Source organism: Podarcis pityusensis (assembly GCF_964106645.2).
Source record: "Podarcis pityusensis genome assembly, chromosome: 4".
In the NCBI taxonomy this organism is placed as follows: Eukaryota; Metazoa; Chordata; class Lepidosauria; order Squamata; family Lacertidae; genus Podarcis; species Podarcis pityusensis.
In genome coordinates this window covers 60,289,761-60,311,850 of record NC_138027.1, presented here as the reverse complement: position 1 = coordinate 60,311,850, position 22,090 = coordinate 60,289,761, and the positions used below count along the sequence as shown (strand labels likewise).

Below are 22,090 nucleotides of genomic sequence, written 5' to 3'. Positions count from 1 at the left end.
AGAACCCCTGTTACCGCCCCTACCCCCACAAGGTAGAGGGCTGGTTGCCTAGCTTTGGGAAGGAGGTACATGGGCTCTGGGCAGGGTCCCAGAACCCTCCTGCCTCCTTCCCAAAGCTGGATAAGCCCGTGATCGCAGCTGTGTGTAGGTGGGGTAATAAATTAATGAACAGTGGGTTTCCTCCATTCTCCATTTATTCCCACCTGTGCAAAGCTGTGATTGCATAAGTAAAATAAGTGTTAGATGTGAGTTACCTGTCTTCATTTTGCCTTTCTATGTCTTACACTGATTGAATCATTTTTGTCCCACGAGGTACATTCTTTTCTGCCAGTGTATTTTAGCCCAGAAATTCTACAAACGATTTTAAGTATATCTTGATTTGAGACAGCTGTAGGAGTGCTAATTCATTTGGGATAAATAATTTCTGTGCTCTATTTCTCTTACCTTCGTCATTAATAGTGATGGACTTGCTTTTGGAAGGAGTTATAATTATACTGTCTGAGACTATAGGTGTACCAGATGTTGCAGGCGTTACACCAGTTAACAGCACTTCTACTCTTTCATCCAGTCTACTGCGGGCTCTGCAGCATACAACAGCTAGGAAAAATATTTTGTATAATTAGTTCTCTGAAATAAAAGGAGCTCCTATTGAGAGCACATTACACATGACTACATTATGCAGAAGACACATGTCCCAAAGATCATGAGAGGTTTCAGTTACAATCATAAGATGTTTGGTGAATGAGCATGAGAGATGGGGTCTTTTTAATGGCAGCTGCACAACTTTGCAGCACCCTTCCAGCTGAGATATGTTCCCCACTTTAACAACTACCTGTCAGAAGTTTGAGATTTCTGTTTCAATAGGCTTATAACATTTGATTATCTAATTCCCGCTGCTGCTGTATCAGTTTTAGATGAAAAAAGTCTTTGTTTTTTAACTGCTATAATATTTTGTTTTTAAATGAGTTTTCAACTATGACAGTATTTTGTTAGTTTATGATCAAGTTGTTGAGTCAAATCATGATAGTGGGGCTGGGGGAAAAATCGCATCTGGCAACCAATGCACCCCTTTGGTTTCAGATAGTACATGGGTAGATGAGTCTAAAAAACATGGGGCAAAATTTTCATGGCCAGCTAACTGCTATAGTGGCTCATTTACCAGAAGTAATGTATTTAGCATTAACTCTAGAAGTGTATGGGGACGCGGGTGGTGCTGTGGGTTAAACCACAGAGCCTAGGACTTGCCAATCAGAAGGTCGGCGGTTCGAATCCCTGTGACGGGGTGAGCTCCCGTTGCTCGGTCCCTGCTCCTGCCAACCTAGCAGTTCGAAAGCACGTCAAAGTGCAAGTAGATAAATAGGTACCGCTCCGGTGGGAAGGTAAACGGCATTTCCGTGCGCTGCTCTGGTTCGCCAGAAGCAGCTTAGTCATGCTGGCCACATGACCCGGAAGCTGGAGACCGGCTCCCTCAGCCAATAAAGCGAGATGAGCATGCAACCCCAGAGTCGGTCATGACTGAACCTAATGGTCAGGGGTCCCTTTACCCTTTACCTTACCTAGAAGTGTATACAGTGGTATACTGGGTTATGAACTTTATTCGTTCCAGAGGTCCTTTCTTAACCCGAAACCGTTGTTAACCTGAGGTGTGCTTTTGCCAATGGGGCTTCCCGCTGCCGTCAGCACGCAATTTCTGTTCTCATCCTGGGGCAAAGTTCGCAATCCAAGGTACTACTTCTGGGTTAGCAGAGTTTGTAACCCAAAGTGTTTGTAACCCGAAGCGTTTGTAACCCAAGGTACCACTGTACTCAATTCTGACCAAACTAAACCTCTTAGACCAAAATATACCCCACTATGAATACATATGTAGAAGAGGATGCAAATAATAATTATTTGTTGTTGTTGTTGTTAGCACCACCATCGGTACTACTACTATAAAGTCTTGTCCATTTCGAAATAACCTAAGTACAGCAATTTTAAAGAAAACACCAGGCTCTACCTGGTATATCTTCAGCTGCATACAATAAGAAAGCTTTGACCACTTTAAAACCATTAACTGTCTCATTGTAATTATTGATTTCCTTTCCCACCCCACTTCTGAAACCTGGGCACAAAACTGACTGCACATGAAGTCAATGGTGAGTGAACCATAAATACTGCATGTGTTTTGTGAAGCTTTCAGCTTAAAATATTAAAATATGGTGGCTTGTGATTATAAAATGCAGCATGTCTTATAAGCAATTCATGACTGCTAAACAACAGCTTAAGGGCACACCCCACATTCTTAGTTCAGCTCTTTAGCATTGAGCTAGCAATCCCTGACTAGAGCTGGCACTGCAAATGTGGTCATGCTGAGTGCAGTCACAATCCAAAGGACAGTTCATTTGTTTAAATTGGCTTAAAAAGTGTACTGCTGAATTAAGGCCTTCATGAAAAACACAAATCCCATCACTGCTTCTTTATTGTAGTGCAAAGCAAGGGTCCTCAATCTTTTTGGACCTGGGGGTACATTTCAAAATTTAAGGAATTTTTGCGGGTATCACAAAAATAGATATTTCACAAAAGATAAACTGGTGATGCTCAGACAAGCCCCCCACCCCCAGCCACCCATAGGCAAAACACCTACAATCACAAAAACAGACAAAAATAAGCAGGCAGCCATTGCCACCCTGCAAACAGGCAGCCTTCTTCAGGCAAAAAAAAAAAAGCAATTTAAAAATAATTTAAAATAGAGGGCAGGAGGCCTTGGTGGTTGACTGTTATGTTGGGGACTCCAGGTGCAAAGTGTGAAGAGCAGACATTGGACTACTGAATATCTGGACCAAAACACATGCTTATTCTGGGGTAACATGGTATGTACATTCATTGTCTATCTTTACTTTCTCAAAACATCCATGTGAATGGATTTTCTTCCATGCACTATACAACTAACTTAAAGAATACCAATATACACATTTGTCATTATAGTACTTTATGAGGGTGCCATGCTGTGCAAAGAACGAACGAAAGAAAAGATTTGGTGGTAATATTCAGCATTCCATCCTTAATTAATTAAACTGCAAATTAATGAGATGAAATCTGTAATTAAGATTATACTGGCATTTTTCTTCAAGTTAAAGGTCTTTAACAAATTAGAACAATGGCAGTACAAATAATATCTATCCCATTAAGTTCAATAATTTCATTCCTCAATAAGTCTCTCAATTACCTTCAAACACCAAGACAGACTATTGTTTTCATTCCTTTACAAAAGCTTTTGCATATAATTGACTCACACATTTTGAAGTGCCCTTATCAGCCCACGTGGTGTGTTTTTATAAAGGCTATTAGCTTCATCATTAAACTGATTTCCAATGTTCTTAATAGGTACCCAAGGAACAAATTAATTCTGTAATTGTGCTTTAGCTAAGAAATTAATGTATATACTTTTGGCATACTATCCCCAATTTGAAATAAACTAGGAATCCAACTGATATGGTTAACGTTTTGTTACACAGAAACTTATTTTCCCAGAACTGCTTTTAAGAATATATTTGTTGTTGCAATATTCCACATAGAGCTCTATGATAATACCTACACCTGAATTCAGTGCATTTTGCCTGTTTATAACTATGCACTATTGGTTGTTCCTACTTAAATAGTAGGCCCATTGAAATTAATGTACCCAAATTAGTTATGCTCCTCAACGTCAAAAGGGCTTACTCTGACTAGGATTAACGCAGAATACCACCCTTTCTAGAAGTTCTGGGGAAGGCTAGAGTACTTTTTTATGCAGAACATCCTTGGTTGAATCCCTGATGCCCAACAGAGGGCTGGAAAAGATTCCGATCTGGAATCCTGAAGGGCCGCATAATTTAGACAATATTAAACTAGCTGGAGAAACAGTGTGATTGTATAAAGCAGCTTCCTGTATTCCCAACATCTGCTGTCATCTAAGTAGCAAAGTGTTTTTCACTGGTCTCATGTAAGAACAGCCCTGCTGGATCAGACCCAAGGCCCACCTGGTCCAGCATTCTGCTCCCACAAGCAGGACATGATTATAATAGCATTCTCCACTCATGTTCCCTTCTAACCAAGATTCAGAGAGGAACTGCCTCTAGGATCCAGGGTAGCATAATGTTGGACTAGGACCTGGGACAGCAAGGTTCGAATCCCCACCTAGCCATGAAGCTCCCTGGGTGACCCTTGGGCCAGTCACCATCTCTCAGCCTAACCTGCCTCGCAGGGTTGTTGGGGTGGATTAAGTGGGGAGGAGGAGAATCATGTACCCCACCTTGAGATCACTGGAAGATAAAGTTGGTATATAAATGCAATACATAAAATAATAAATATTGGAGGTGATATATATATAGCCAGAAGTAGCTATCTGTTAGCCTTACTGAATGATAACCCTGTAGTACACAGCTAGCTGGAGCCACAAAAGATTTAGTCTCTCATTCTGAACAACAGGAACCCATTGCTACATAGAGAGATCAGTACTGCTGAATTACAGCCCATGCATTGCTTTATGTGGGTCTGCCTTTGGAAATGGTTCAGAAACTGCAGCTAGTGCAGAATGTTGGAATCAGACTGCTGACAGGGAATAAGCAATCTGACTGTATAACATCAGTCTTGGCAGGACTCACTGGCTGCTTAGACATTTCCAATCCAAATTTAAAGTGCTGGTTTTAACTTATAAAGCTCCATATGGCTTGGAAGCCTAATATCTGACCCAACACCTGTCCCGACATAAGCCTACCGAGACTCATTAGTCCTTAGGAGGATGGCGACAAGGGAAAGGGCCTTTTCTGTTATGACCTCTCATATATGGACTGCTTTCCCCAGTGAGGTCCCACCTGGTGCTGACTTAACATCTTTTTGCCAACAGGTTAAGACCTTCCTCCTTTTTCAAGCATTTGATAGGGCAAGCTGAGTGGGCTGTTAACTGGAGCTACTGTTGGCTTCCCTGCTGGTTCTGTTTGGATCTGCTATGTAATTTTTTCCTGCTGCTTTCTGAAGTATTTGTTGCTTTGGTGTTCTATAATTATTTATTACTGAGAGCTGTTTATGTTTTAACATTTTTTTTGTATTTATTCTACGTTTCCTAGAGACTGCTGTGTATTAAGCAACTAACAACTGAAATAATAATATGAATAAAAGTAAAAGATGTATATGGAAAATACTTTGAAAAGGTAAAGCAATTTCTCCCATATAAATTGGGTTTATATAGCCATATAAATATAAAACATATCCATATAGATTGATCGAAGTGGGGTAAGTAGCCCCCAAGGAGAGGGACTTTTTGGTAGTGGCACCCTGTTATGAAACAGTCTTCCCAAAGAGGTCTCTCCAGTGCTATCTTAGTGGTCCTTTTTAGTGACAGAACCATTTTGCTCATCCAAGACTTTGAAATATGTCTTGGCCCTCTCCATTTTAAAATCTGTGTTTCATATTGTATTTTAATTGCTTCATTTGTCTTCTGAGCTTAGCAGACAATTTATGTTACAGGCATGCTAGAAACATTCAGGTAATAAACAGAAATAAAAAGTCCTCCTAACAGGTTTCAATTGGGATGCAAGTTACAAGTAAGCCTTTTGACATTCCGCTTCTTGAGTGTTGGCTACAGCAACATTCAAAAGAATTTAGAGGTCAGAAAGAGACATTTAGGAAGAGCCAGTTTGTTTGTTTATTTATTTAGTCACCTAAATGTTAGCGACCATGGCTCCATCTATTTCCAGCCTGAATTATAGCTTGGGGAGGGGGTACTATTTTCATTTATATAAGAAAAGTTTGCAGTTCTTGGCTCATATGTACCTGGTGCAGATTTATAGGGTGGCGATTCAGGAATTCCATGAATTGGATAGATCCAACGAATTCCCCGGATGACTTCATCCTTCATTATTACAGTGTTGCTGAGAGACATAAGTAATATATACATATGAATATGATTACTCTAGAAAATTGATACAAGTGATATTGACAGTACAATTAACCAAGATTTCCAGCAATGCTTTGTGACCATTTTGAAATTCGTTCAGTGGGACCAGCTTCCAGAAGGTGCTGCCTTTTTTGGAACAGTGGTACACTCAATTAAAAGGCTTTTGGTTGTTTTTAAATCCACTTCTTAGGACGATCATAAATAGACTTCTTATTAACACTTGTCATTAAATCAAAACAAAAGATAATTAAATGAATCATGTTGGAAGTTAATCTGTGCAGTAAAATTTGTTTTCAGTTGGAGTTGGACACAAATATATTCTAAGATAGTGGCTATTGTGTTTTGCTACCATCCTATCCTCAACTATTTACTCTTCTTTTCTATAGAGAACTATAGTCAAAGGAGATAACAGACTGGAAGCATAACACATCAAAATAATTACTACAATCAAATAATTTAAAATACAGATTACAAAATTCATTGCTCAAAGTATATCAATTAAACAGTTTGGTACAACCACCACTATCAATCAAGGGCAACAGGCTGAGTACATATGTGGCTCTGAGTATCCTGTCCATACCCCCTGGGTGAACAAGTGGAGAGGTATCCATATCAGCCTGACCAGACAGAGCCATAGCTACATCACAGACCATTACTATTGTAACTGCAGCTTCCAAGTCAGAATTGTATGCAATGGCCTTAATCCTTAAGGTGTTTAGCAAATCAGTGGCAGCAGACTACTGAAGGTTCCATTAACTTCCTTGGTAGGAGTCTCTCACCATTCAGAAGATCTATGCTGGATGACCCTGCACAGATTCAGTCATACTGAAGAAAGAAAGCTTTCATCACTGCCACAGAGTAGATACTAACATGAGGTCTAACATCCATTCAGTTGTATTCAACTCTAATCCCCCATCATTTGTGCTGTAGCTGTCATCACAATAGTTTCATTGTCCTCAAAAGCTCAGAAAACAGTGGAGTCTATATGCCGCTTTCTAGAAAACACCTAGAAGCAATCTTGTCAGGTTCCAGGGCCACCACTTCAGTTTCAGCTATCCAGAGGGCATCATTGTTACGATTTGTATTTTGAATAATGGGGGGAAAGTTCTTAAAAAACAAAAACTTTGAGAAGATTTGCTGGGATAGCCAGCTAAGATTTGTTCTGCAAGATGGCTGTTTTCAGAGGACTGAGTTTCTAAGGCTGGCAGAGAGAATACTTGGAACATAATCCAGGCGCATTGCTCTCCACGACTTTTCTCCAGGGGCAGGGTACTATCATATCAACTAGCATCTTCACACCTCTAAATTCAATAATATCAATCTAATAAGCCCTAGATAGCTCAGTTGGCAAGAGTGTGGTGCTGATAACTCAAAGGTTGCAGGTTTGATCCTCCATATGGGACAGCTGCATATTCCTGCATTGCAGGGGGTTGGACTAGATGATCCTCAGGATCCCTTCTAACTCTACAGTTCTATGATTCGATGTACAGTAATACTTAAAAGGTTTGCAAAGTGTGAAAAATCATTCTAGACTTAGTAAATTCTAACCATTTCTAACCATTGCAACATTTATAGCAATATATAAATACTACAATAAACAATCTTCTAAAGTGATAGAGCTCACAATTATTTTTTACTTCAAATAATAGCAGATATCAATTTTATCTCCTCTGTGACTAAAATGTTTACCTTGTTAGTGCTTTGCTTAATTCGAAGGTGTCATCGTAAGACCATTTATCAGCATCCAACTTTTCAACTTTAATAACCAGCACAACTTCATACAGTTTCATTGAGTGAGGTGCAAAGAATACTGGAATATCCAACTTGTTTTTTGGAGCCAAAACGATTCCTAAAAATACAATAAGTAATTTAAACACATATTGTGAAAGGAGTGGTTTGTCAACTACTCACCATCATGCCAGAAATTTATCTCCTATATATTCAGTGTCAGTTTCATGGAAATAACACTTTGGTATAGTATTTCTCAAACTGTGGACCATAATGTGGGCTGACCTCCCCTTCTTGGCTGACATTTTGCAACTGCTGAGTTCAGTAAAATTTTCAACATTTTCAAGAAGACTCTGTGGACAGAAAGTTTGAGAATCCGTGCTTCTGGTATATAAAGAAGCACATTTAAATTGGTTAAAAAGTGACACAGTTTTCCACTGGAAAATTCCATGTGTGTGTGTTTGTCTCAAAAGAAACGGCAAATTATCTTTTAATTGGAGTTTTGTGGTATGCTGGTTTTTACAATTTACACAGCAGTGCTTGGCTTCTAAAAATCGAAACAGTGGTGCTATGTAGAGTTGTGCCAGTCTTATCTAAATATTTTAACTCTGTTACAAATTATATTTGTTACCTTATAAATATTCAAAATAGATGGAAACAGAAATTCAAGTGTTTGATTAGAAGAGCAAAAGCGTCTTGTGTTTCAGGTACAGTGTGTCAAAGGAAAGTTTTCCTTACATAGTTTATTGGTGGTTCCTCCATGGGAAGCCAGCAGGGTTTTCACTCCAAAACTAAAGAGATGCAGATACCATCTCCTACTTGTCTTGCAGGTACTGATTTCCCCAATGTACTCTAAAAGGTAAAGTACATTTAGTGCCTACGGAAGTTGTCTGCCTACCACTTAGCATGTACAGTGGTACCTCGGGTTAAGTACTTAATTCGTTCCGGAGGTCCGTACTTAACCTGAAACTGTTCTTAACCTGAAGCACCACTTTAGCTAATGGGGCCTCCTGCTGCTGCTGCGCAGTCGGAGCATTATTTCTGTTCTCATCCTGAAGCAAAGTTCTTAACCTGAAGCACTATTTCTGGGTTAGCGGAGTCTGTAACCTGAAGCGTATGTAACCCAAGGTACCACTGTAATTTATCAAAACCTGGAACAATCTAGGTTTGGGTGCAGGAGTAGTCATTGGAGAAATCATGTCTGATATTCCATCAAAATACAAGAAAACACTTCGGAAAAAGCAGCTACCAGAAGCACAACTTCATGACGTTTCAACAACAGCTTGTTTTATCTGATATTGACACCAACAGTTTAAAAACCTGTCAATGGGCTGAACCCTAAGAACAGTAAGCAGAGGGAAGCTTGGTAGATTTTATTATGTCCTCCTCCCACAATATCCTCTTGCTTAACCCCAGAAAAACCTGTGTGAGTGGTTGGTAGAGCCCTCCTGAACCATGTGGGTAGGGAGAATCTCCTAAAATAGGGCAGGGCACCTTTCACATGCCAAGTAAATACGGGTAACTCGCAACGCATGCTTGAGAGTGTTTGGGTGAGGAAGAGGCAGTTGGAGAGGGTGATCTAAAGAGGCCAGAGAGACATGCAGAGAGGTTTGGAGGGCCAACGAAAGAGACTGGAGTGTGGAAGAGGTGGTTGGGAGAGCTTCAGACTGCAGAATGGGCCTCAAACACAAGGTGGTGTTGGCGGCATCAGCTGTTGAGAAACCAAGGAAGTGCAATTCTGCTTATACGCGCAAGAGCCAGGAACCCGCATAAGTTGCGAGTTACCTGTGCTAAAAGTCTACTTTGTTTAAAAGCATTTCTTTTTAATGTTATAATAATCTGGCCACTGGCTCTGATTCATACAGAACCATTACAAAATTCAGGGACAACTGAATCCATCTGGGTTTTTACCTTGACCTGGATTGCACCAGGTCATGATTAAAAAAAATCCCCCACTCAGCTAGCTGCCAGCATGCAAAGGACATCACAGGTGCATGCCAGGGGCTCAGTGGGCCAAATCGAAAGTACAGCTGCCATTCAGAATAGCCTAGCCACAATGATCCACATACTGGCAACCTCAACCGCAGTAATGCACTCTATGTGGTGCTATCTTTATGCTTTGTTATTGTAGCCATCTTCAAAAGACATGGAAATAAATGAATATTCACATAAGCAATCCACTTGCATGAACAACTTAACATACAGTGATTTTTGTGTTATCACGGCTCCTCAATTTAACAATTTTGCCTTGTCTCAGTTTGACATGGGAAGCCCACCCTGTCTTGGTTCAGTGCAGGGGTTTGGTTTTTTTAGGAGATGAACACAAATCCTTAAAAACTGCAATTAGTTCTTTGGAGTTTAAAATATGCCCCTCAGTCTTCTCTTGGTAGTTTTAGAAAAGTAATTACAGCCACCAACAAACTGCCAGCTAACACATGAGTTCCTGTCATTGCATGCATTGAAAATAATTTAGTAGCAGGAAGTCCCCCTGGGGGCAACAAGACTTGATGCTGTGACTATGCTCTCAGAGGGAATTGTACAGAAAAAAGCATGGCAGACCTCATGATATGCCATCAAGTACAATCATTCCCAACAGCCATTTCTACAATCAAGCAATATGCATAGCTGCATGTATAGGCAGGTGGGGAAAGTGCCTATTTTGGGATGCAAATGGAGCTCAATGGAAAGGGCATCTCTGGAATTTGATGCGAATGGAGAGAGGCAGCCTTTATAAGTGAATCTACATGACCTGATAGAAACCAGCAATTTGCAGATTTCACAGCAGACAACAGTTCTCACATTGGTCAGGATGGGGAGGATCAGGTGAGCTCACATTACGCCCGCCCGCCCCCCCCCCCCGCCCGAGCGGACTACTCACTTTTGTGAGCAATATAAGGCAAGATCTTATAGTGCTTAATATCATTAGGCAACTAATACAAGGAGTATTTTTTTAATTACTTTTTGAAAACAAAAACACAAGAAACAGTACCAAAACAAGTGGGACTATGAAAAGAGTGACTGTGGAAACCCACCCAAATGGGTGGAGTACAATTATTATTATTATTAGTATTATTATTATTATTATTATTATTATTATTATTATTATCCTCCCCTGTCCAAGCCCATCTCACATTTTTTTTAAACGGATGGTGTTAAATGTGACATTAAAGCAGTAAAAATGTCTTTGCTGCTGATCATTTCCACCACAATATCAAACACTCTTGTTCTTCTTCAAACAAACAAAAGACCTGCAAGCGGTTGGATGTGAAAATCTCTAGAAGCAGATTACCACCTGGTTTGCATGAATGGCTTGCAGGGGGCCACCAAGATGCTGTTTGTCTACTGCTAGAGAGAAAACCTGAAGCAAAAAGCCTCTCTACTAGAAATTTTTAGATAGTGTTTGTAACTGCGGAGTTGCATCCATACCACTTGAAAAGACAGCCAAGAAGAAACAGTGCAGTATGCATCCTACCTCCCCCTTGGAAAACTTGCCCTGTGCTGTGCTGGGAGCATAAAGAGGCAGGAGCAGTTCAAGCATTAAAAGGATGCCACTGACTCAGTCATGTTCTGACCGCAATGACCTCAAAGGCAAGTCCGCAAGAGGGACTGTGAAAAGACTTTTAAAGAAAACACAATGAACATTTCATCTATTTGTTAATACGACTGTCATAACTCAGGAAAGAATATTTACCAGAGACAGAATATTTACAAGCTCTGGTTGCCGTTTCATGAGGCTTATCTTTCATAAAGATCTTGGCACTTCCAACAGAAGCTCTATACACTTTCACTGATTGAAAGCTTGAATTTAAAAGCTGTTCTTCTGGTATTAAAGAAAAGCAAGTTAACCAGCTGCTGTTTAGATGAGAACAAATGGATTGAGCGCTGATATCAGTAATGAAATATGCAGTGACAATGCAATTTACTTTGTTTTGAAATGAAGCCTGTTTAAAGATTGGCCATTAATAACTGCTGCTAAAAAACCCCGAAAGAAAACAAACAACCAGTCACATATTCTGGCAATTAATATTAATTTATCATAAAAAGTGCACTTACAACTAACACTATCATACACAAGATTAATGCCATGATTCTCTGCACATTTAGCAAAGTTCTGCTGGAATCAAGTGGGCTTACATCCAGGAAAATATGTCTAAGAATGAGGTGTTTAAAGAACACATTGCCAAACAGTATAGGAATAAACATAGAGAATGTTACAACTTTAATGCGTCAACTCTGGGACAATTTGTTAGCTACACATATTTTAAAAGTATGTAGCATAAAGGTTTCTGCTAGAGAAAGATACAAACACCCTCTAAAGTTTCAGTGGTACCTCAGGTTACAGACGCTTCAGGTTACAGACTCCACTAACCCAGAATTAGTACCTTGGGTTAAGAACTTTGCTTCAGGATGAGAACAGACCTCCAGAACGAATTAAGTTCTTAACCCAAGGTACCACTGTATTATGTTTGCATCTTTGCACCCAATTATTCTAAATATTTAGAGTTCCATTTATATCATTAAGGTATTGCAAGTCAATATATAAGTAAAAGGATTAACTGTTATATCAATTTCAGTAGACCAATATTTTGTCTATGTTCATATTTCAGAGTAAAATGTTCATAAAATTGCAGGATGTCAATAATTTGTTCAAATTCAAATATTTGAATTTTATAAGAAATGTCTTATCTTGATAACTGGCAAGAGAGGAAGTTCCAAGAGTGATTAGATCAGGGAAAAAATATTGCTGGCTTCTTGAGAGGAGAAAAATATATAATTATTTGTATTTGCTTTTAAATGTTGTGTCTCTTTGTACTGAATTTTATTGGTCTGTGACATTAATAAACTATTTGCTTTCTTGCTAATAAGAGTGACAGGTCCCAACTAGAGGTTATGATAAACATGTTTCTACTTATGAAGATGGCAGCCGTGTGTCTAATTCCCTCCTCCTACGCTGTAACACCTAGTACGGGTTACTCACATCCTGACTTTACAATCTTCTCACTTTCCTGAACACATCAATAGTTGCAGTCAGGCTTGCTTTATAAGTCCCTATGAACTCAATGGAGGTAGCTTCTATTTAAAATGTAAACAGGATGATGCAGGTAATGTTAAAACATTGACATTTTACTATAGTACACAGGTACGTATGAAGGAATGGACATCAGAAAAAGCAGCGACACATTGTGTGAAACAATAAATCTAATTCTTAACTGGCTTATAGACTGAAGAGTGAATCCTAGTAGTAGTAGTAGTAGTAGTAGTAGTAGTAGTACCCAACCCATATAATGGCATTTAATTGTAAACCTAAAGTTTGGTCCTCATTTTTTCTAATTTGTTTTCTATAGGATATTTAAAAACTGACAGCTTCTGTACCATAATCCAGAAGCAGAACGGTACAACAACTGTGTTTTTATTAGCATCTGTGCATTTGAAACATGGCAGGGTCCCTGTTAAAGGTAAAGGGACCCCTGACCATTAGGTCCAGTCATGACCGACTCTGGGGTTGCGGCACTCATTTTGCTTTATTGGCCGAGGGAGCCGGCGTACAGCTTCCGGGTCATGTGGCCAGCATGACTGAGCCGCTTCTGACAAACCAGAGCAGCGCACGGAAACACTGTTTACCTTCCCGCCAGCACGGTACCTATTTATCTACTTTCACTTTGACGTGCTTTCGAACTGCTAGGTTGGCAGGAGCAGGGACCGAGCAATGGGAGCTCACCCCGTTACGGGGATTCGAACCGCCGACATTCTGATAGGCAAGTCCTAGGCTTTGTGGTTTAACCCACAGCGCCACCCTCATCCCTGTTACTACCATATAAAATAACATTTCTAATAATCAGCTTCCTTTCAAAGTTCTAAAAATTACATTGCTTAAAAAAAAAAATAACACTAAACCAGTAGCAAATCAAAGTATCAATCTATTTTAATTTTTAATTTTTTTAAATTTACATTCTGTCCTTTGTAGACACCAGGGCATGTTTATTCCAAAATCAATTGGAATAAAACTCCATCTGTTTCATTATCAAAGTATATTAAAAGCATGTAATATTTTATTATATTTTCAACCTTAAGTCACATACTGTACTTATTTTGTAGCAGTATAAGGTAAAGGTAAAGGACTCCTGTATGGTTAAGTCCAGTCAAAGGTGACTATGGGGTTGCGGCGCTCATCTCACTTTCAGGCTGAGGGAGACAGTGTTTGTCCACAGACGGCTTTCCGGGTCATGTGGCCAGCATGACTAAAGCACTTCTGGTGCAATGGAACACCGTGATAGAAACCAGAGCACACAGAAATGCCGTTTAACTTCCTGCCACAGCAATCCCTATTTATTTACTTGCACTGGTGCGCTTTCAAACTGCTAGGTTGGCAGAAGCTGGGACAGAACAATGGGAGCTCACCCCATCACAGGGATTCGAACCACCAACCTTCCGATCAGCAAGCCCAAGAGACTCAGGGTAGAAATAATATGTTCTAAACTGAACAGCTAAATACAAACTGAAATATAGGAGTAATAAGAATATTCCTTTTATATTAACTCAGACAGGTTTAACAGCACAAGTTTTATCTAATCCAAATACCACTATTCAGAACAGTAAATTGGGAAATCTAAATTCCCTTTAATCATGGCAAGGGATAGGTTTGTATATGTGATCTGAATGATTTATTATCTCTTCTATAATAATGTTTAGAAAAGTTTGTTAATCCTAGCGAATATGTGATGGAGTATCAAAAAGAAGAGAATGACAGTGTTGAAATAGGGTATATATATTCATTTTAATTAAATTAATCTTTCGCTACAGTGAACAATTTAAATAACTCCATTTGTCGAGAACTAGAGTTATGATATTACTAGATTATAAGAGTTATGGAGAAGGTAAACAATATATTCAAAGCAGTGGGACCCAAAAAACAGAACAGTGAGCTAACTTTGGGTCTTTCTATAATCTGGAGTTATGGGACAGCTGGAAGATATATTCAACAAGTACTACACCTATGCCAGCAATGTTTCGGGATGGGATTTCCTGGACAAGATGGCAGTAGAATATATTTTTTTCTCTGGACCTTCCTACTCCAGAGAAAGGGAAGGCACAAAGATCATGGGAACCTTTGGCACCAACCTTTGGCAATAAACAACATAACTCTCTGTTTGGTGGCTTTTGATAGGATAAGGTGAACCAGCAGCAGACTGCCTACCAATATATTCTTCTCCAGCAAAACTCAAATGACTACAGCATCTATCAAACCCATAACCATAACTGAACCACATCAATGAATACTCATCTAAGACTTAATTGGGATGCTGGGAGGAATATTTCCTTCTCAACATTTTCTGCGTGGGCCACACTTCCTCTAACTCAGGCATAGGCAAACTTGGCCCTCCAGATGTTTTGGGACTACAGCTCCCATCATCCCTGACCATGGGTCCTGTTAGCTAGGGATGATGGGAGTTGTAGTCCCAAAACATCTGGAGGGCTGAGTTTGCCTATGCCTGCTCTAATTTGAGGATAGCTCCCAACCCATGTTAAACAAATACGAGTCCCACCACTACAATATATAATAGAGCAAAGCAGTTGTGCTTTTATTGTTTCGTTAAATGGGAATTAAGCTACATAAATGAATATATATTTTCAATCGTTATGCAGATCACTTTGCAAAAACATACATAAACCATACAATTGTGTACCTTGTTTTTGCTTGAGGGAAAGCCAGAAAATGCTGTCCTTATTGGAATGGTGGGATACAGATGCATGGGGATTATGCATGACATGCTCCTGATCTAATAAAAAGAAGGGAAAGAAAAAGAAAATTCTGTTATGCTTCAATGTCACATTCAAGGAAAGGAATTCACTGGAGGTTGAAATGTGATCAAAGGCTGTTCTAATGTAAGAACTGATGAATGCTCTTCAAAGTATACTTTGAAATAGGAGATGACAGTTTTTTAAGGTCTCTCTGCCTTTTAATCGTTCTCCTATGCATGCCAAAAATGACTACAGCTGCTCATGGAATCCTATTAAAATTATTTGGAATAATATACCCCCTAAAACCAAAGTTTTGGAAAAGGGATGTGCAAACATGTTTGTTCTTTAAAAATATATAGCAAAGAAGGACTCTCCTTCCTTGGAGGTTTTAAAGCAGAAAGTTGAGATTCGTGCATTGCACAGAGTTGGATGAGATGACGCTCAGAGTCTCTTCCAACTCTCCAATTCTATGAAATTATATTCCAAACTGAAATTTTAACTAAATTCATAAAGGCCTATTTGCAGCACCTCAACATGTTACTTCTTGCTGTATTCTGCATAGAAGTTTCTGGAGACAAGTGATTTAATCCATCCCAGATAGATCAAATTTAATGATGACTGTACTACATGGCGAGCCGACCAACAAAATAAAAATAAAGCTCAGTCTCACACAATACATAGCTATGGAAAAATATGATACCAGAAAGAAACAATTGGTGTTGCAGCAGTGAGAAAATCATCAGTATTAATTTGATCTGATAATCAGCAAATATAAAGTTATACAAACTCTGATGAATTACCACTGGGCAATCCAAACTCCAATCTGCCAGCCTGGAGGCAGTTAGGATACAGTGCAACCAGGGAGCCCTTCAGCCAAAATGCAAAACCAACTCACTGCTGGCTAAATGCCATTTGCCCAGTTGCAGGCAGCCCAGCAAAAGGAAGCCGCCCAGAGTGGCTGGGTAGTGTATAAATAAAATTATTATTATTAAGTCAGACTCACCATTGATTAACAGTGTAATGGCCCCCAAAAAAGGCCAAATCTTGAGAGCAGGATTGAGAGAAACACAATCCCCAGTACCTGCCATGCTACTATGGATTACAGATTATGGGGAAGAGAGACATTTTACCCTACTGTAGACACTGCAGCTGTTAGATAAGTGAGTTGGGACTTCTTCTCTTTAAAATTCAAGGTAGAGAAGAACTGATATGCCATAATGCTTGCCTTCGAACCGAGAGCAGTCACTCACTGCTGAAATTTATATTCCAAGCCAAGGAATAATGAATTTATATTATAAGTCAAGCAACATCACCTATTTTCATACAGAATATATAGAATCATAGAAACATAGAATTGGAAGGGACGCTGATGATCATCTAGTCAAAGCATGGGCAAACATAGCCCTCCAGATGTTTTGGGACTACAACTCCCATCATCCTTGACCACTGGTCCTGTTAGCTAGGGGTGATGGGCGTTGTAGTCCCAAAACATCTGGAGGGCCGAGTTTGCCTATGCCTGATCTAGTCCAACCCCCTACAATGCAGGAGGAATATGCAGCTGTCCCATATGGGGATCAAACCTGCAACCTTGGTGTTATTAGCACCATGCTAATAAATATGTGGTTTTCATTAGAATGGCCATGGCGTGGAGGGAAATATATGGTAACAGGCCAAGCTGACTAGCTTTTGAGGGAGCGAATGGCAAATAACAGGAGAACTATGTCTACCTTATATTTAACAGCCTGTATGGTAGCCATAGGTGACCAGGAATTCCATGAAGGTAAGTGAATAGGATGGTGGAGAAGGGATGGCTCATTGTGTTCTTTTTCCAGCAGCCTGCTCAGGGATGGCCCACATATAAGGCCAGGTGAGGCAACTGCCTCAGACAGCAGGATCCACAGGGGTAGCAGATTCCAATGTAGATCTTCGCTCACCCCTTATTCCCTGGCAAGGAGGGAGGCACCCTTTGCTGGTTCACCTCAGGTGCCAAAATGTATTGGGCAGTCCTGAGCCTGCTTGGTATCTGTGCTAACCACAAGGAGGGAGGTACATTTCCTCCATGGTTACCATGGAAATGCACTGGGCTAGAATGGAAGGATGGCTCCGTCCCTCTCCCCACTCCCGAGCCCCACCAGTCTGCTTGATCAACAGCAACTTAATAATGAGCTGGAAGCCTGCACTTTCAGATTTCTCATTCCCAGTGGCCAGAATGGTAACACAGCCTACTAGCCTCTTAATAGATTAGTTAAAAATTCAGGATAGCAACTTTGGAGGCTTATTTACAAGGCTGAATTATGCAAAGAACCAACTCGCCCTTCCCTCCTAACATCCCATAGTTACAAAGATTTATAACTTGTACACAAATTTGCTTTGCATGATTTAACGCGACAATTTAACTGTCATACCATCCATTAATTCATCTCAACCTCTTTTTCCGAAAACTTACAATACTGGACTTTACTACAACTCTTATCTCAAACTTGGGAATGTGAAGGTGATCACAGCAGCAACAGATAGGTACCTAATTAGTTGAGTTGACATTTACAGTGATTGCCAAAAAGACTATAATGGAAAACCAATTTCAGCAACATTGTACCGGGTATGGTGAATGACACATGTGAAAAAAATTACAGTGAGAGTGGAAAAATAGGCTGTCAAGAATCAAATGATGTTACATCTGCACTGTCAAACTGTCTAGCAGATTGTTATACAGAGCAACACTGGTAAGAGTTGAATATATGCTTTCTCCAACTCTACTGGAAATGAGACTCTAAATGACCTAACTCACATTACAATATTAGTCCACGTGCACCTGGCTGACACTGTACAAAGGCAAAGAAGCAGTCTTTCTCTCTTAAATTACAAAAGCAGTGGATTGCTCTTAAACAAACAGTGTGTTTCGGAATATGTTGTCCCAGATAATCAATTAATGAGATTATAAGAACTTACTTCTTCTGGGTATTTGTTCATGTATTTGACAGTTTGCTAGTGCCTGGAAATATTTATTCTCTGCCAAACTTAGTTTTTGAAATAAAATTTTGATAAATTTGTACAATTATTGAATATTTTGGGTGGGGTTCACCTAAGAAGCCTTATCAGCAAAAGTCCTGTAGAAGGACTCCCACTACTACAACAAGACTTTCCCCCTCCATTTGCTGCCAAAACTGGCTCAAAGGGGTGGTCAGGAAAACCCCCCAGAACAGTACGCAGGGGAAGGAGAGGGATCGTTCTGTCTGACAAACTGAAAAGATTCTACAGATAACACTGAATTCCAATCTATATCTTGCCTACCTGCAGAATCCTATGTACATTTTCCTCTGAACTAATTACGGTTGTGTTCACTCACAGGTAAGTGTACAAAGAATTGCTGCCTAAAACAAGGACCATGCTATTTTATAACAGTGTGCTGGCATATATTGAGTAAATAAATATAATGCAATGGTTAAAAACAGAGCTATAGTTATGCTCAAAATAAATGTTTTAGTTAACGTTTTCAACAAATGTGATGTTTATTTGCTCTTAATTATGTATATTGAATTAAATGGTCTTTGAAGGTTCTAATACCAACTACCCAGAGGGAAAAACTGCAACAAAAAGAAGTTTAGACTAGACTGCTACAAATCCAGCATTTAGTTCTGCTGAATACTTCACAGAAATTAAAAGAGTTCCCAGAGAAGCATAAGAGCAGTCAGAAAATATTTCCACACCAATTTAAGCAAAACGGCTATTTCACCAAGAAAATGGGGTGGCCAAGCTACACTGCATACAATTATGTTTTGTAAATAGTTTTAGCTTTAGGAATGCAAAGGATGAGGCAGCTGCTATACTGTGGCAGTGAACAACCCCAAATATTGCTACAGAGATCTGCTTTAAGCTTAAGATGCTTACACAAGTAGATAAAGTCAGATCCCAAAGATGGAGCAATTACTCTCCTAAACTGATTAGTAATTGCAGAGACATTAATCTTTTAGTTCAGCACTTATTAGCATAAATGCCAGTTGCACATTTAATGTATTTTCCCCCTGTGAGGAGATACCAATATGTAAATCCCGATTTATGCAGATAAACATGTTTAAATATTACTGTATGAATGAATTTACAAGTCCAGAATTTTATTTGCCCAGAACAATGATAGAGCTATTTGGTAAGTGTTGCAGAGGAAAAATCTAGGTCTTGGTGCCTTTAGCAATTGGAGGTCAAATGTTGATGTGGATTGATATGTTGGGGAATTCCAACAACCAAACCATGCAGTCTTATGAACCTAATGTAGATAGTACAAAAATATAAACAACAATGAATAGTCTATTTGCAAAATAATGTTCCCTGAACCCTGAGGCCAAAGATTCAAGTAGTTACTTGTGAATCATTATGTAAACCTAAATGCATTTAGCTTCTTGATCTGTTTAGGAGAAAGGCCATGCATAGTTCAGTGGTTAGAGTATTTGCTTTGCATGCGGAAGGTACCAGATTCAATCCCTGCCATAAACAAGCCGGGCTGGGAGAAACCCCTGTCTGAAAACCTGGAGAACTGTTGCCAGTCAGTGTAGACAATACTGAGGAAGATGGACTAATGGTCCTTCTCTGTATAAGATGTGTCCTAGGTTCCTATTTGCTTCCTCTTCTTACTGTGCCTTTCTCTCCCAAGTTTGCTTGGTGTCTGCCACAATAGTATTCATCTGTGCACATGATTTCTGCAGGGATTATATTGAAGGTCGCTTCTTATATCATTTCTGTGGAAACTGTTTTAAGAAAGCACATTACAAATAGCAGCCCCATACAATGATACTTCTAAATACGCCATTTGGCACAGTGTTTAGACTCGGTTTGCTTCTTATAATAGTTCTGTTGCTGTGCAAATCAGAAGAGATACTGACTTGAATGATAAATCAGGACAAAACATGCTGTTTTCTAAATGGTGCGGAATGAAATGGTGTAATAGTAACACATCTCTTCTTTCCAAAAATGTGGTCATCAATATGCTTGCAGCATAAAACTGTTGATAGCCATTTCCTAACCATGTGCATTACACTTCTCCGGTTCAGATTTTAAAAATATCCTGGGTCAACTAAAAGGCTGATTCAAGTCCCAAATGCCTGGGGTTCATGCAGTTTCTCATGGCAGAGCAATCCTAGTGTTCCAATGGGGAACATCAACCATTAGCGCTTGCTTTTCAGTGCAGAATTGTGTTAATCCCATTTACAGACAGGTGTATTGTATTGTGCAATGCAGCTCCAAATACTTTGGTGAACTGTTTCTTCCTTCAGCGCTTGGGTACCAAATCATGGAATAGCACTAATGAGCAAACTCATTTCACTCACACATCTTTGAATCCAACACAATATTAACTGGTCTCGATAAGTGGTGTTCAGAAGGAAGGAATTTCTTGAAGGAGGAGGCAGCTTGGCAGTCTGTCAGTTTGTTTTAATGCTCTTTTTTCATCTTGGTCCCCAGAGTACACAGAAGGAGAGCCCCAAACGTATTCCAGGCTTTACCCAGGCACACTAAATAGAGTCTTAAACACACAGACACCAAGTACGATATAGAAAGGGTCACGTAAGCTTGGAGCCAATTTAGAGTGGGTGAAGGAAGTAGAGATTAAATATTTCAGATTTACTGAATAATTTTTAGGAGAGTCTGTTCACTTCAGCTGCATTTCAGAGCCATATGAAAGGTGTATTTTTAAAGCTACAGTGGTGCCTCGCAAGACGAAATTAATTCGTTCCGCGAGTTTTGTCGTCTTGCGATTTTTTTCGTCTTGCGAAGCACGGTGTCGGGAAAGTTTTGGAAAAGCTTCAAAAATCACCAAAGTCTTTAAAAACCTCAAAAAAGGCTACCACACCGCGTTCTATGAGTTGCTCCTCGAAGTCAAGTCACATATGTATTAACGGTGTTAAGAAAAAGGAAACAAACTTGCAAGACGTTTCCGTCTTGCGAAGCAAGCCCATAGGGAAAATCGTCTTGCGAAGCAGCTCAAAAAACAAAAAACCCTTTCGTCTAGCGAGTTTTTTGTCTTGCGAGGCATTTGTCTTGCGAGGTACCACTGTACTTGGAAACATTCCTGTAGCTCAAGAAATGTCTTCCTCACTGTCCCATCAGAGAAAGAAGAATTGTACCAAGTCAGATCACTGGCCCATCTGACAGTGACTCTCCAGGGTTACAAAGTTCTTTCTCAATCCCACTTGCAGGATTCAGGGATTGTATATGGGTCCTTCTGCGTGAAAAGCAGTTGCTCTACCACTGAGATATAGGTCTTCCACACTCAACAACAGATAATAGATTAGAACAACAGAATTTTATCCAAAAATTCACTAATGGTGCACGGGTTATGTTCTGGATCCTTGTGCACATCGGAAGGTCCTGTATAAGTCCATCCTACCCTGTTCCACCCCATCCCCACCCCACTCTGCCCCCTTTTGTGGCATGGTCACTTCCAGGTTTGGCGTGATGAGAGCAGTCGTGGACATAATAATAATAATAAATAATAATAATAATAATAATAATAATAATAATAATAATAGTAATTTATTATTTGTACCCCGCCCATCTGGCTGGGTTTCCCCAGCCACTCTGGGCGGCTTCCATAGAAACCAAAAATACACTAAAATATCACAGATTAAAAACTTCCCTGAACAGGGCTGCCTTAATGTCAGGTAGTTATTTATCTTCTGAATGTCAGGTAGTTATTTATCGCTTTGACATCTGATGGGA

At 39.7% G+C, this 22,090-nt stretch overlaps 1 protein-coding gene across 1 annotated transcript in view; it reads right to left on the bottom strand.

Annotated features, from left to right (window-relative positions):
• CFAP47 (cilia and flagella associated protein 47) overlaps positions 1-22,090 on the bottom strand; it is a 189,891-nt gene that overhangs the window by 39,078 nt on the left and 128,723 nt on the right. The window contains exons 56-59 of the mRNA XM_081003912.1: positions 15,328-15,420; positions 7,604-7,763; positions 5,791-5,888; positions 445-597 (exon numbers count right to left, since the gene is read on the bottom strand). Coding sequence (XP_080860038.1) covers positions 445-597; positions 5,791-5,888; positions 7,604-7,763; positions 15,328-15,420 — 504 coding nt within the window. The remainder of the gene's footprint in view (positions 1-444; positions 598-5,790; positions 5,889-7,603; positions 7,764-15,327; positions 15,421-22,090) is intronic.